The 15,332-nt window shown below is 42.7% G+C and overlaps 1 protein-coding gene across 5 annotated transcripts in view; it reads right to left on the bottom strand.

The window, feature by feature from the left end:
- Positions 1-15,332, bottom strand: part of trioa (trio Rho guanine nucleotide exchange factor a) — a 73,140-nt gene that overhangs the window by 21,838 nt on the left and 35,970 nt on the right. For all 5 annotated transcript variants that reach the window (XM_067611450.1, XM_067611449.1, XM_067611448.1 and 2 more), the window contains exons 6-22: positions 13,744-13,848; positions 13,376-13,572; positions 12,800-13,049; positions 11,906-12,028; positions 11,171-11,362; positions 9,150-9,281; positions 8,306-8,536; positions 7,441-7,563; positions 5,867-6,058; positions 5,112-5,281; positions 3,410-3,584; positions 2,829-3,024; positions 1,749-1,915; positions 1,436-1,555; positions 1,068-1,259; positions 822-971; positions 616-730 (exon numbers count right to left, since the gene is read on the bottom strand). In XM_067611450.1, the coding sequence (XP_067467551.1) occupies positions 616-730; positions 822-971; positions 1,068-1,259; positions 1,436-1,555; positions 1,749-1,915; positions 2,829-3,024; positions 3,410-3,584; positions 5,112-5,281; positions 5,867-6,058; positions 7,441-7,563; positions 8,306-8,536; positions 9,150-9,281; positions 11,171-11,362; positions 11,906-12,028; positions 12,800-13,049; positions 13,376-13,572; positions 13,744-13,848 (2,830 nt within the window). The remainder of the gene's footprint in view (positions 1-615; positions 731-821; positions 972-1,067; positions 1,260-1,435; positions 1,556-1,748; positions 1,916-2,828; positions 3,025-3,409; positions 3,585-5,111; positions 5,282-5,866; positions 6,059-7,440; positions 7,564-8,305; positions 8,537-9,149; positions 9,282-11,170; positions 11,363-11,905; positions 12,029-12,799; positions 13,050-13,375; positions 13,573-13,743; positions 13,849-15,332) is intronic.

Here is a 15,332-nt window from a genome sequence, read left to right on the forward strand (position 1 = left end):
TTCTTTTTGATTTTCAGAACAAGTACCTTGCTTGAACTCTCTTTAGTAACATTCATATGTCTTGGTTTTGAAATATGATCATTTATATTCTACGGTATATGTCTCCTGATCAGCAGTTTGCAACCTATTTCGTCAGACGTACCTCCAACAGCCCTGTCAGAAGAACTCAAGTACTGCCTGTCCAACACCACCTGTCATTTTTCAAATGTGTTCATTTGAACTGATTTTTAACTGGATGTTACTATTTGAACCATTTATCCATTAGACTATTTTTTAGCTAACTATTCCAACCATTTAGGCTATCCATTACTTTAAGCTAACTGTTTGAACCATTTATCCATTACTTTAAGCTAATTATTTAGACCTCTCTGCTTTCTTGCTAACTAGTTTTGAGGTACTCTGAAGCACAACACACAGTATTCAGGTGTCACAGTTGATTCAATACTCAGTTCTTTTTTATTAAAGTCAAATTGTAATTTCTATTTTTTCAGTTGAGCTACTCTACAATCTCTCCACCTCCCCCCTGACAACTGCAGAAGTACCCCTTGGGGTACAAGCACCTCTGTTGGGGAATCACTGCTTTCGATAATGTTCAGTGTACTTTCTGATACTCACTTTTAACCTGCTGCTCTGGTGCTTTGACGTGGCTCAGCATCCCGGGCATGTTGACGCTGTTCCTGTGCATGTACTTGAGGAAGACGTCTGCGTTTCTTCGGGCCAGAGTGCATGCCTGATTAAAAGATACATAAACACATGCTGACATCAGAGATGTAACTTAAGAGAATATTTAGGGTCAGTTCTGATGTTGTTCTGTGTGTTACCTTGAGGAAGGCCTCCTTCTGCTCCAGGTGTTTGCTGATCATGGGCATGACGTGGTCCGTTTCACAGTTGGGTCCCAGTTTGTCAGCTCCTCCGCACCAGTCCTCCTCTCTCTTATACTCCTGCTCCAGGCTTTCTAACACACTGCAGACCTGCAGGGAGAAAAACACTTTGTCTACCGTCTGGGAAAAGACTCAAATTTTTTGTGAAACATGTAATGTAAAAGTAACCTCCGCAATGTCTCCCACCTGTTCAGAAGTCTTGTAGAAGGCCACAGAGGCGTTGACCAGCTTGAGTCTATCCTCCATCTTCAGCATTAGCTGCTGCCAGTGGGACGCTACACTCTCGGCACAGTCTCTGATCAGGTCCATGTCATAGTGGTTGGCCTGGAGCAGAGCCTCCGCCTTCTGCTGAACCTGCAGGGCACTCTGGTGGGTTTTCTGCAGAGAGGAAGTAGAGGCAGAGAATTAACAAAATGTATGAGCAGTTAATGGCATGACATCACAGTTCAGGCTTGCTTAGTGCCTGGAGATAGAAAGATACATCTGATAACGTGTTCTTGTAATAAGAAACCATAATGGACAGAAACTGATACAATAAACAAACATGGTCTAACCTCAATGGCGTGTTGAAACTGTTCATGTTCTCTCTGCAGTTGTTCAGCTTCCTGCAGGGAGCTGGCTGTGATTAGACCAGCATTTAGCATTGACTCGCCATTACGAATCCAACCCAGAACCTGAAAAAAACAGAACAAAGGAAAGCTGTCACCAACTGTTTCAAATCCAAGGTTTTACAACCTAAATCATATATAATTTATTTTAACCTTTTTAATTTCAAAGGATTCACAGATATCATGGTGTAGTTGTGATTTCTTGGCCTGAAGATGGCGCCAACCATCACAATTAAAGGTATGTGACTGTGTGTCCTACCTGTTTGACTTCGGCCTGCAGGTGTCTCAGCTGAACGCACTGCTCCAGGTGCCTGCGGTGCTGCTCAGCTGCCACGTCGAGCTCTTGCTGCTTCTCATGGAGGAACTCCAGCAGGTCCTGAACCCGTGTGGCCATGTCGACGTCCCGGTCACACAGCAGCTCAACACCTGGGAGGAGGACATACATCACATTAGCTCTGGATGTATTAGCTCTACTGTAGACCTTATCTTTACCAGCTGGAGTTCTGTCAAAAGTGTTATGAATCATGATGGTAGCGTGATTGTACAGTGATCATGTGCCTGCTTGCCACAACTTGCCCATTAACTTCAAATACTTTCATTAACACCCTGAAGATCTTAATTTGTATGCATTTTATCACGCTTATTTACCACTTTTAAAGACTGCTCTATGAATAATGTAACCAGTATGCTCCAATACACGTGATGTGATGTAACCATTCCTTGTGCGGTTTTAGAGAACACCTATTAGCATGTGAGATCACAGGTGAGTTATTATGGTTAGTGAGTGGGTGCCTCTCATCACAAACGCTGACCGAATCTGACCTGCAACACCTACACGGTATCAATATTAAACTAATGTTGCCAACACAGAAACGCTGTGTGGCAACATCGGCTTCAGTCCTGATTTAACCCTCAGCTGGATGATGAGTGGTGTCTGATGTGGCAGCCAGGTGACAGTCAAACATCTCTTCACTCGTACTTCACAGCATTTGAGATGTAAGAGCTCATAAAAGCAGTATCACAGAAGGGCAGATGATTAATGCTGAAGTATTTCAGAAAAGTGAAGACTTTAAGACATTTTGATGCCTGGAAACTTTTAAAAATGTAAAAAACAAGGACAGGAAGCTAGAAAGCTAATCAAGGAAAGCATATATGGATAGTGTAAGTACATGAACACAAGTGATTGTTAATACTATTTGCAGATCTAAATTTTCACACATTTAACATACATTTATTTCTTCTTTTTAAGACTTGTGGACACTCTGGATGGCACCTTTCCACTGTATCCTGTAACTCTGCCTTTGTGTGATTGCATATAGAGTTTGGGGAGTGTACTCACCGGAGGCCTGGACTTCGTTGACGTACTGCAGCAGCTCCTGGCCCTGATGGATGACATCGAAGGTGAGGTTGTTCATGGTCAGGGCCTTGTCAGCGTGGTGCTGCAGCCTCTGCTCGGCCAGCGTCAGGTCCTCCGTGTCGAAATCATTCATCTGACCTGTCAGCTCCTCGTTCCACGACTCCAGGTCAGAGATGATCTGAGGTAGGACGACATGATTCAATTTTTTCATTTTTTAACTACTGACAGAAAGACATACAATCTGTTTTTTAAATAATGTGTGTTGTGGTATCACTGATAAGTTATTAAGCTTTTTTGGGGAGAAAAATTCATGGTGTGATTGTCAGAAATTGCGGATGCAGCAGTAGTGCACAAGCACAAGTGACTCTGAATGGAAGACTTTATATTTTCTTGTGGCTTTATGACCTTGCAGACATTTATTATTTGCTTCCAGCTAGCTCAGGGAAGATAATTGGTGCTGTATTTCAAAACACTTCAAAAAGTTTCACTTTAACAAACACTCCTACAGCACATACAACACACACACACACACACACACTCCCCGTCCTCTCGAGCAGACTCACGTCAATGGCGTCCCTCTCGAAGATGCGGAGCTGGAGGAAGAGCTCCAGTTTGATCTTCCTCTCCTGGAAGAGCTCCTCCATCTGGGCCTGGGCCTCGTCCAGCTGCTGCAGGACGCTCTCAATGTGGTTGATGGAGCTGTTGTGGGGCGTCTTGTTGCTGGAGATGGCCGAATCCCTGGCAAGGAAACACACAATTAAGCAATAAGCCATGAGAGGCAGTGCTGTGCACTTTAAAAAACAGCTATAAAGACACTGACCGGCATGATGCCAAGCGGATTTAGCTGCTCTAAAAACTGCTGCATAGCACAGCCTGCAGTGGCTTATTCAGCTATAATATATCAAACCAGAAGACTGAAAAAAGGAGTGCTAATTCTTAATTTAATTTAAACTGTGAAAAGATCTTTTTTATTCCCTTTGGTGTTTCTTAGTTTTTTAAGTGAAGTACTTACGTGGACCACAGAGCATCAAGAGTTAAAAGTGAGTGAGGAAGTTAACCTGGTCGTACTGATTCTGATTCATCAGTCTGACAGATGCACACATGCATGATGCATGAACACAGAGACACTAGTGAGCTTACAGGAGGCAAGATATGAGTAAGCAAAGACACTGGAGGTCAGACGGATTGTGATTGGCTTCAGGTTGATTAATCAGCGTGACAGATGCACTCCCACACTCAAATGTACATTCGTGAACGCACGTGTGCACACATCCAGTGCGGTCTCTCACACAAACACTAGCAAAAGGTGTACAGAGTTACAGTTGCCTCTCGGGGGAGACTGCCACACAATTAGACATGTGCTTATAAAAGCAGAATTATGTAAGAATACACTGTGGAGCCAATACACTAGGGAGAGAAGAATGAAGAGAAAGAAAGAGAGAAAAAAAACAGAGAGAGAGAGAAAAAAGGGGGTGGATGAAAAGAGAGAAAGAAGAGGAACATCCTCGGTATAAAAATAGAGCTGGAGAATGAGGGTCAACTTCATCCACCTCTCTAACACCTCCTTCCATCCTCTCATCTTCATCTATTTGGTTTTCATGCATCTTGTTACTGTATTCTAGTCCGGACAGACATAATTCGCAAGCTATCCGTGCCTGGAATAACCCCACCAAACCTCTAATAAGAGAAAGACTAGAAGAGGACAATTATGTAAGTAGACTTCAACATTTTTACTGTAACTAATTGGCTAGGAGAGTTACTGCATCGTTGTTGTGTACTATTTTGTTGTATATCATTGCTGCTGCTTTCTGTCTTAAAATGATAAAAAGGAAGTTGGTGTCAGTCTGTAGGTTTTACACCATCTCCCTCCCCCACCTGGTTCAACTGATTTTTATGCATAAAACTGCACTCAAATACAGACTAGAACTGACATTTAGTTTGGTTTCAGATCACTTTCAAGGTTTACTATTTTTGGTTTTGATTCCTTCTTCCAAATGTACTCATTTTAGTTTCAGCTTGAGATTTTTGGTTCACACTTATACATAAAAGGAGAATGTGTCTGTAGTGGACGTGGTTGTGTCTATATATACACCGTATAGGTAATGAATTACAATGAAAGCTTCATTAAAAGTTTAAAATAAGTGGACGTGGCATTGAGTCACTCTTCATCTGTCTTTTACGGAACAGCTGGAGGTATCATATGAGCATGTTTCCTTTTCATGCCTTGCTCTAGTTTCAGTATTACTCAGGTATATTGATCTCTACCTGAGCTGCTGGATGAGGTCCTCTCCCTCCTTGATGACGTTGACGGTGACCTGCAGTGTGGTCTGCTGCTGCTGGCCAAAGCGTTTGATCAGATCCTGGACGGCCTCCACTGACTCGGCATACACGTCGTCCAGCAGCTCTTTCTGGAGTTCCTCCAGCCATGTCCACAACTACAGAGGAGGAGAGGAGAGAGGACGGCTGTCAGATTTAAACATTAAGTGGTACGATATTGTTTTTTTTTTGTGAAGAAATTTTTTTTATTTTCTGCATTACGGTAGTGTTCTCAAACTTTTCTTATATATATTTTTGGTACTGTATTTGTCATACAGAGTATTTGTGTTGACTTATAAGAAATCTCACTCTGGCCTCACAATACACACACATGCAGTAACACAAATTTGCCGTAGATCTCACACAAAGGAGAAGAGCCACTGACTGCCATCAATTCTGAACCCTTCACCCAAATTGAATGGTCGCACTGAGAGCCAAATATTAAAATTAACAATAACTATACAAAATCCAAACACCTTAACCCTAAATGATCCTTTTTCAAATGTGTAGACCAGAGAAATGTCCTCAGTACACATGATGTCCATCTCTCTGTGACTAATTTGCTAAAAGTTCAAGAATATGCACATATTCCATCTCATCTGTTAATTATTTTCCTCTTGCTCAGAGAACACTGTAAAAGCTCTCATCCACACAAACACGCAGCCCACCATCCACTTCAGCATTACGTCATCCTCCCAGCCTACCTCTTTGACGTGCGTGTGGAAGGCGACAGACATGTCCAGCAGGACTTTGCGCTGCTCCACGCGGCGAACAAAGTCTTGGATTCTGTCTTCGAGCTGGTGGGCGGCCTGGTAGATCTCCTCTGGGTCGCACTCTCCCGTCTGGGCCAGCTGCTCCGCCGCCTCCAGCAGCTTGTCTGCATTGGTGTACGTATTCTACACCAAACCCAGGAACACAATGTAAGGCGAGCGCAATATATTTTGAACAGGAACAGATAGAGATATACAGGCAGGGAGAAAATTAAAAACAGGATATGCAGAAGACGTGCGCACAGATACAGTAAGAGATAGTAGAGCTGCACGGCGATAACTAGTGAGAGGAAATAGAAACAGGCAGAGAGAAGCAGGTGAGATAAAGACGAAGCGAAAGATGCCACAGAAACAAATTACACTCACACTAAGGTGGGATATCAGAAGGTCGATATTAATATTTTCTGGATAAAGCTGATCAGAGCTAACATTCTGGGTAAGTATTCTAATTTCAGCAGTTTTTAGTGATGCAAGAAACATTCAGATTCTTTATTGAAGTAAAAGCAGCTATACTGCAATATAAAAATACTCCATTAGTAAAACTGAACTGAAAATGTCACATTAGTATTTAGAATTTAGCTTCTCTGAGAGTTACAGTATTATAGACGATATTATTGGATTATTATTACAAATGCATGAATGTGCAAATAGAATTTTGCTGTTGAAGTTTGTTGAGATCAATCTAATTTTCACTATTTTGTAGTTTAATGGATAATGGTGCATCATATTTTTAAAGCTAATATATGTAAAATCTTAATATGTAAAGTAATTAAAGCTGTCAAACAAATGTAGTGTAGTAAAAAGTACAATACTTTCATCTGAATTTAAGTGAAGTAGAAATATTACATAGCATGAGGGAGAAATATGGGATACAATTTGTACTTAAGCACGGTACCTGAGAAAATGTACTTCATTGTATGCCACCTCTGCTTTTAGGCCAAATACATCCCGCAAATTTGCAAAGAATTACAACTAATAGAGCATTTAGACCATAATATGAGACTAAAACTAAAAACCCAGAAGGTTAGCTGGCTGGCATTTACATTTAGGGGAAAATGGCTGCACTAAGTATTAAAGTGAGATGATGTAACTTTTGCTGGACAGCAGTTACTGTGTCCACAAGTGACAATTATAGGATAATGCTGAAAGCTAAAACATAGTGTAACAGTAGCACAAATGGAGGAGAGTCATACAGTCGGTGAACTGACACATTAATGCAAAATCTATCTGGCTGTAGCATCCAAACCCAAGTGTGTTAAATTGAAAAATAGTGTGTTTTGTTGCTAGTGAATTCAGCTTTTCATTTGTAAGAAAAAGAATGTGTTATTTGTTTCTTTCAAAAGTTACATAGTCTTGGTTTAAAATTGCCTTTGAATTAATATGATGACGAAAACAATATCTTTGCAGATTGTACATTTGCTTTGTTGTAGTTGTGCTAAGAAAAAAAAACTGATCTATTGGTTTGACCCTGGTAGAGCGTGCGATTTGGAGAAATGGAAGCGAGCTACCTGTGCCACTTCCTCAAAGTCTTCGTGCCGTTTCTGGAGGGCTCGGGCTCGGTGGAGGGACTTTCCAACACCTGTGTGTTTGCTGAGGAAGGCCTCGCCGTGGTTTTCTATCCAGTCCAGCACCTGTGCAGACAAGACCACATGTCCACAGAGTGAGACAGACATTTGGCATTCGGTGAGCACAAGGGGGCGCTCTAAGGTGGTAGATGAGCCGCGAGTATTGATGATGATGATGAAAAGAGCGTGTAAGAGAAGAGGCATGACAGAAATAATGATCAGTATTGTACGAGGCGTCGCACTGAGCCTTTCTTTTCACACTCCTCTCCTTGCACTATGTCCTTCACAGACGGCATTAATGGATGAACAGCATCTGCATGGACATATGACCCAGTTCAGTTGCCATAGCGACAGTTGCCATGTCTACACACTCAGGAATGCCCGTGATTTTTGGACAGTATGTAACCACATTATCATATTGTACCATTAGATTTTGGCCTGTACATTATACCGTACTCGTGTTTCAGGCTTTTATCCTGACTAACACATTTACATTTTAGGAATTTATCCAATGTTCCTTTCCACAGAAACATGTGCGGAGTGAGCGTGCAAGGTTCCAGCAACGTCCTCAAGGACATTTTGATAGAAAACGTGGCTGTTGCTGTGATCAAACCCTCTATTAAGAGTAGAATCCTTCTAACCAGTAGGCTACCCTGCTATTTTCAAATTACTGTCTAACCCTCTCATGTTATACTGAGAAAACCTGGCAATTAAAGTTTGGTCCTGGAATTACAACGTGTTTGAAAAAAAAATACGCGTTGCATAATAAACAGCGGCACATGCATATAAAATGTGTACGTGTGTGTACCTGCTGGACGTCCTGTTGAAAGACGCAGAGCTGCAGACGTTGGTGCAGCCGAACTTTACGGTGCTGCCAGATGTTTTCTAGCTGTCTCTGGTGATGCAGCACCTCGTGGATTATATCCAGGACGTGGTGCACTGCCTTGGAGTAGTTCGCTGATGCTGTCAGTGAATCAGCGCTGCCTGGGGTTAAAGGTCGCTGCAGCTTGTCCAACAAGGCTTTGCCGTCCTGGCTTACCTGCATAGGGGTGAAAGGTATTAAAGGGATTAAAAGTACGCTGGCAGGAATATGTAATCTGCAAATATAAACATCATCCAAATACCAACAACGAGAAAGCAGTGTGGACAACTGGCTGGGAAAACTTTTGATGTTATATTCAGAAAATCAAAAAAAAAAAAAAAGTAAAAGATTAACATTAAGTGCCACAAAGGAGGGATTGGTAAAAAACACAATGAGAATGTATTTCTTGCACAGTACAACAGCAACTCCTTTATTACTGTTAGTGTAATAACTGTTATTTCTTTTAAATTAAATTAAAAGTTGTGTTGGCTGAGAAAAGCTGACTTAATGCTTATTGATTTTATTCTACCTAAAACAATATGAGAGGCATATTTTTCAATGATTATAAGAGTCACATTCATTATAAAAGTTTATTTCCCCCAAACAGAGAAAAGTTACTACAGTTATTGTATGTGAATTATGTTCTAATAAAACAGTAAACCTGATTGTGGTTCTTAGAAGTGTTTAAATAACAAGATATGGCTGCAAATTTAACCACAATGGCCCATGTTTCAATTATGTTTTTGCACATTTTATATCTACTGTACATGAGTATTTAGTGTGATGTTACCTCAGAGTAGGCAGCGGTGATGTGTTCGTACAGGCCTTGGTGATGGTGGATGGCGTCTTCAAGGTCTTGGAGCTCGGAGGGCAGATCTACCTCGCCGCACGCCTTACACCAGGAGTCCACGTTACTCATGTACTGCAGGGGGAGAAACGCACGCTTTTATTTAACACCGACTGTTACTTAGATGTAAAGCACTTCACAAGAGACGTGGCATGAGACGGTGATGGTGTATACATCCTTGTGCTCTTCCCGCGAGTCACATGTTAGTCAGACATACCAGAGCGTACAAGAAATCGCCCGAGGAGCATTTTCTTTGCCGTTACTGGGCTTAAACATGCTGAAATTTCTTTGTGTATGGTTATGAGCTCTCTTAAGACTTTTTCAGAAGAATTATCCATGGCTGAATGTGTTGTTCATTGGCCTGTGGTGACTTCCTAGAACTTTCTATACCCCCCTGTGGGAGGAAAACAAGCAGAGAGGCTGGCTCAAAGAAATATCATAAAGTCGTGAAGTGATCTTCATCTCATTATTACCTTTTAAACATCTCTCCCATGATGATTAGAATAAGATACACGAGTAGCACAAAGACTTAAAAAGAGCTTCTCTGTATGTATAGAGGAGAAGAGGTTGGGGTGAAACCTCTGGAAAGAAAAAAAAAGTGGTTTCTATTTCAGCTCACAAACATGAAAGGCTGGTCTGATGACGGCAATATTCCAGGTCGGAAAAGTTGTACCACCCGTGTTCCCCAGTTGGGATTCTGCCTGTGTGCTTTTTCAGGCCATGAATCATTCCATAGTGGCCCAACTAATGAGCACAGACAGAAATAACAGCAGATAACAATGCTTTACTTACATTCTGCATATACTTATGTAAATATATGTTAATGCAACGCATATGGCAGGCTTTATAGATTTAATGAAGCCAAATGGGTATTTTACAACCCAGAAAGTGTATGGATGTGTGTCCAGGTGTACCCATTAGTAAAACGAAGGTCAACGCCTCAGCTGGTTCCAGAGCTACATCAATTTGAGTTTTACTGCATCCTGCACCCACTGAACCTGACTTGGGGAAATCCTCTTATTTGCTTTCTTGCTGAGAGTTATATGAGAAGATCAATAACATCAATACCTCTCTCATGTTTGTATGGCAAATATGAGGCTACAGCCAGCAGGCAGTTGGCTTAGCTTAGCATGAAGACTTGGAGGCAGGCAGAATCAGCTACCCTGGCTCAGTCAGAAGGTTACAAAGTCTGCCTACCAGCACCTCTAAAGCTCAATTATTAACGCGTTATAACTTGTTTTTTTTTCATTTGTACAAAGGAACTGTGTTAAAATGACAAGTTGTGGTTTTACAGATAGTTCTCTTGGCTGGACGCAGCTACTGCCTTGAGTTCTGTCGTCACCACGAAACCACAACTTGTCGTTTTTACACTTTTTTGCGTATATGTGTGTGTGTTAATTAGTGACCTTTAGAGTTGCTGTTGGATGGCTTTCATTGTCTTTGAACAGAGCCAAGCTACCGGTTTCCCTCTGTTTCTTGTCTTTATTCTAATCTAAGATAACCAGCTGCTGGCTGTAGCTTAATATTTACTGTACTGTACCGTTCACCCTCTGCAACAAAAAGCTAATAAGCATGTCCTTAAAATGTCAAACTAACAATATATGAGCTAAGTGACTTTTGTTTAATTAGGCTACGAAAACTAGAGCACAAGATAGATATTTCAGAGTAGAAAAATAAACAGTAGAGTTTTCTTTAGTCATACACAGACAATAACGGAAAGCATGCAGTTCACATATCCCACTGTTCTTAAGATAAACATGATTTAAAAAAAAGTGTCTAAAAATTAAACTAGGGAAAGTTGTTTCTGCAGCCCTGTACCTGATTTTGTTTGTTGTATAAAGCCAGCTATAACTGAACTATAACAACTAGAACAAGATGTGAACAGACAGTCCATACACATCTACAATGTCAGGTCACGTGTATTCACACTTCTCAAAGCTGAAAACCTTGTGTGTCTGACTTACCTGGTCACATTTCTGGTGGAAGCTGGCTGACATCTCCAGCAGCGTGCTGCGTTCGTCCAGTGCTGCAGCGAAAGCCTTCCACTCCTGCTCCAGCTGGCCTGAGATCTGCTTGATCTGCTGGGAGGCGTAGTGACCAGACTCCAGCAGCCGGTTGCCCACTGACATGATGCGGTTGATATTCACGTATACATTCTGCACGGTGGGGCAGAGAGAGGAGGGGAGAGAAGATGGGTGAACAGTGGCAGGGAAGGGGTTGCATGTAGATTAAATGAAGAGAATGAATTCAAAAACAGGTGATTTTAAGAAAGACAAAAAAATTAGCAAAGCAATAGGGTTGAGGAACGAGGAAATCGAGCGCTGCAAGTAAAAGAAAAGGAGAGAGGGAGGCGAGGGCTATTGGGCTGTCGCCATCGTTTCTCATCCACGGACAGAAACTCTAGCGGCTAAATTGATTCCTCGTCTCAACAGTTTCATAATGGTTACGTAAGGCCGACTGTGGAAGAAGAATAGGATTACTTAATACCTGGTTGTGTTGCTACTAACACGCTAAAATGTGCGAGCGCACACAAGCGCACGCAGCAGCAAACAAACACTCAAACACAGTACTAGAGGTTGACGCTAAGTGCAATAACTATATGATTATACAGCGTAGGGCACGGACTTGATAGTCCAAGTGGGCGGAAAAGCATTACCTCCTGCTATGAATCTGTGTGTCTGTTTGCGTGTGTGTCTTACCATGCAGTTCATGGCGAAGTGGTTGTGCTGGGTTTGCAGCTCTATGGCGTGGGGGTGGTTGTTGCCAATCTCTGTGTAGCCTGCCAGGAACAAACCCTTGTTGTGCATGATCCAGTCAAACATCTGAGGCAGGAGGAAAGACAGAACAGACACACACACACACACACACATGTTAGACAGCCAAATGAAAACATGTACACTCAAAGTACAGGTGCACCATTAACTTTCACATATCATTGCAAACACAGGTAGAAACAAACAGCTAGCACTTAACTGTGTGTTTGTGTACTGCTGCAGTGTGCACATACTTGTCACCGTTCCAGGCCAGAATACAGAGAAATGGACTGCCTCTATTAAGAGTATCCTCTCAGGCTCTCCTAGAGAACAACTCATGGCCTATGGTGTCCTAGCAACAAGCTCCTACTACTGCAGTGTATCCAAGACTGCAGCTTTCTCTGTTGCTGCAGCCTGCTATTTTATTCTACTCACTCAAACATGGATCTCTGGATTTTGCCCGTTTCTCTCCCTGTCTCTTTATATTCTGTGCTGCAGCTGTCATCACCTGAGCTGTCTGGGCGGCAGCCAGAGTAGATGGCAGCGTACCTGCATAAACTACCCTCCATCTTCCTGCCTCTTGTCCCGAGATACAGTGGAGACATTCAGTTTTTACCTCCTATTTTATTTGTGCGAAAAAGTTTAAAAGGCCAAAATAAAAAGCACATGAATTCATGAGCTCTGCATCCGAAGCGCAGATCAATGCTTCGCTGTGGGTGTAATTAACTTTTTGTTTATATTGGCAGTTGTCTGCCCTACAGTGATCATCAGCCGTGGTTATAGATTACCATGCATCACCGCTCACACTGACTGACACCTCGACTCCCACCATCCACCGACCTTCTCTGCGTCCTGTTCGAAGAGGCGGAGCTGGAAACACTGATCCAGCTGGAGCTTGCGGACGTGCCAGGCCTGGTGGAGGTGCTGTCGGGTGGAGTGCAGCTTGTCCAGAAGCTGGGTGATCCGCGGCACCAGGCCCTGGGTGTCGGCGTTGCAGACCCCGCCGCTGCTACTGCTGCTGCCACCGCTGCCGCCGCTGCTGCCGTTACGGTTGGAGAAGGACTCGCTGCTCTGGATTCGCTGGAGCAACCTAGAGGTGGATTTAATAAGTGGTTTAATGTCAAGGTTGAGATACTCGTGTTTGGACAGAGCTTTGATTGGTTTCAAGAGCGAGGTTATGCATTTTCTTGAATGTGTTACATAAGCAATGTTTGACTTGACTCACACAGATCGTCAGTAAACAACCTTCAGTTACTAAATCACAAAAGACTCCAAGCAACCAAAAAAAAAAGAACTGAAACAGTTGCCAGCATGAAATAAACAGAACTGACTTTTTTTTTTGTTGTTGTTGTTTTTAATTTTGTCTTGTTCATGGGAAAGAGGAAGATGGTGACGCAATCACAATGTAATCCTTACCTCTGTCCCTCAGTGTCCAGCTCCTCTATCGGGGCTTTTATGACTTTCTTCTTCAACGTGGCGTGTTCTTCTATCATTCTCCTAGCTCCTTCCAGGTCTTGGGGAAAATCTTTTCTCGACACAGTTTCCTGCATCTCCTCTAGTCGAGCCAGCATCTGTGTGGCGTGACCGGAGAACTCCTCGAACGCCACACGCACCTGGACACAAAAACACAGAAAAACATCTTAGTGAGTCCTTATCTAAAGTGCTTTCTTTCGTAAATTCATCTACTTTGATTTGAATGTCACCGGGGGATTTGAGGTATTTCAAGTTGGATTTACAAATCGTGCAGACGGGTTTGAGTGACAGGATGGAAAGGTTGATCTCACCTCTATCCACTCTTCATGGTTGTAGTCCAGGCTGCCGTCAAAGTCCGCCGTGAGCTGGGAGGGGTCCACGACCTTCGTCAGGCCCTCTAGTGACACCATGGTGGTCTAGAGGAGCAGAGGTGGAGGCAGAAATTATTAAAGAGAGGGAAAGGGATCGAAGCGGGGTTAGGGCGGATTTAACTTAGATTCAGTCAATTGAGTGCAAAATGCTTCTAATCTCTCCTATCCTCCCACTGTGTTTCTGTGTTGCCTTCAATTCCTGTTGAAAATGTTATTATTTAGAGCGCACATGATCAACCCATAGTCCCCCAAAAACTAGCAACATGGGAGTTTTTAATGACGGCAGAGTTGCAGAGATGTGACGTTTAGCGGACAAATCTCTGCAGAAAGCACAGAAACCACGTAATTAATCACTTAATGCGTCAATGACATGACTTAAGCACATTTTATCCTCTTCGTCCTGTCATTCCAGCACACTGCAGCTGCACGTTACTCTAAAAACATTTTCAAAAGAGTCACCAAAAACACACGTTAAAGCACACACAAGCTTACGACTTTCAAACACACGATTAAAACACCTTGGTAGTGTTTCTCCTCGACCACCTCTGGTCATCCTTCACTTATGAGTTAAGTGAAATTCAAATCCTCTCCGCACAACAACAACAACTGCATATTACAATATCAATTTCAGAGATACAGTGAGGAAAAGTCTCTCTCTTCGGTTTCCGTGCCTCTGTGTTTTTGCTAAGCCTCCTCCGCACAACACCCCCGCACACATGGCCAGAGATGGATGGAGACAGAACGATAAGCAAGATAAGCTTTGTGTAGGCCAAACAATGCAGAAACACACTGTTGTCCTTGGGTTAAAAAAAAAAAAAAAGGCACAGTGGCCATGTTCGCTATTGTTGTTCCAGTTAATTGATTTGTACTTGTTGAATGGTGTGAGAGAGAATCGGTCAGGGCTGCGGGCTATCCCTTTTCTCCCACAGAAACGCACAATTTACCAACAATCAAAAAGGTTGCAGTCTGTTCCCTGCTCTTCAGTCCTCCGCTTCTTTTCTTTTCGACTCAATTTGAAATGAGGAGAGGAGAGGAGAGAGAGGACTGAGAGCCTCAACATGTCCTACCTCTGGGTTTCATTTTACCAAGCCAGGAGAAAATCCTTTTCACACACACACACACACACACACTTGCTTCAGTAACACTCAATATGTGCTGGGAGCTGATTTGTGGTGTGGATGCAGCGGACCAGTTTATTTAGGCATGGAAAATTTTGCACACACGCATTCAAAGCAGCTGTAGTCCTAGCAACAGTCCTGTATCAAATTTACTTGAACAACGCAGGATGAAAACTTCCTCTGCGTAGTACCTTTATAAATACAGAACAGTATCAGGTCAGGTAGTGACACATGAAGGCAGGACAGTATAGACACGGGATCCCAATCAATGGATGTGTGGCATGGCAGGGCAGCTGGTGGGTAATTGTAGCCTGCCCTTTGGCATCTGGCTATTCTTCCTATCAAATAATCAATATGGTGTCATCGGACAACAGTGGGCCTATGTGTGTGTGGGCATGTGAGCAATCAGAG

This window comes from Thunnus thynnus, chromosome 15 (genome assembly GCF_963924715.1).
Source record: "Thunnus thynnus chromosome 15, fThuThy2.1, whole genome shotgun sequence".
Lineage (NCBI taxonomy): Eukaryota > Metazoa > Chordata > Actinopteri > Scombriformes > Scombridae > Thunnus > Thunnus thynnus.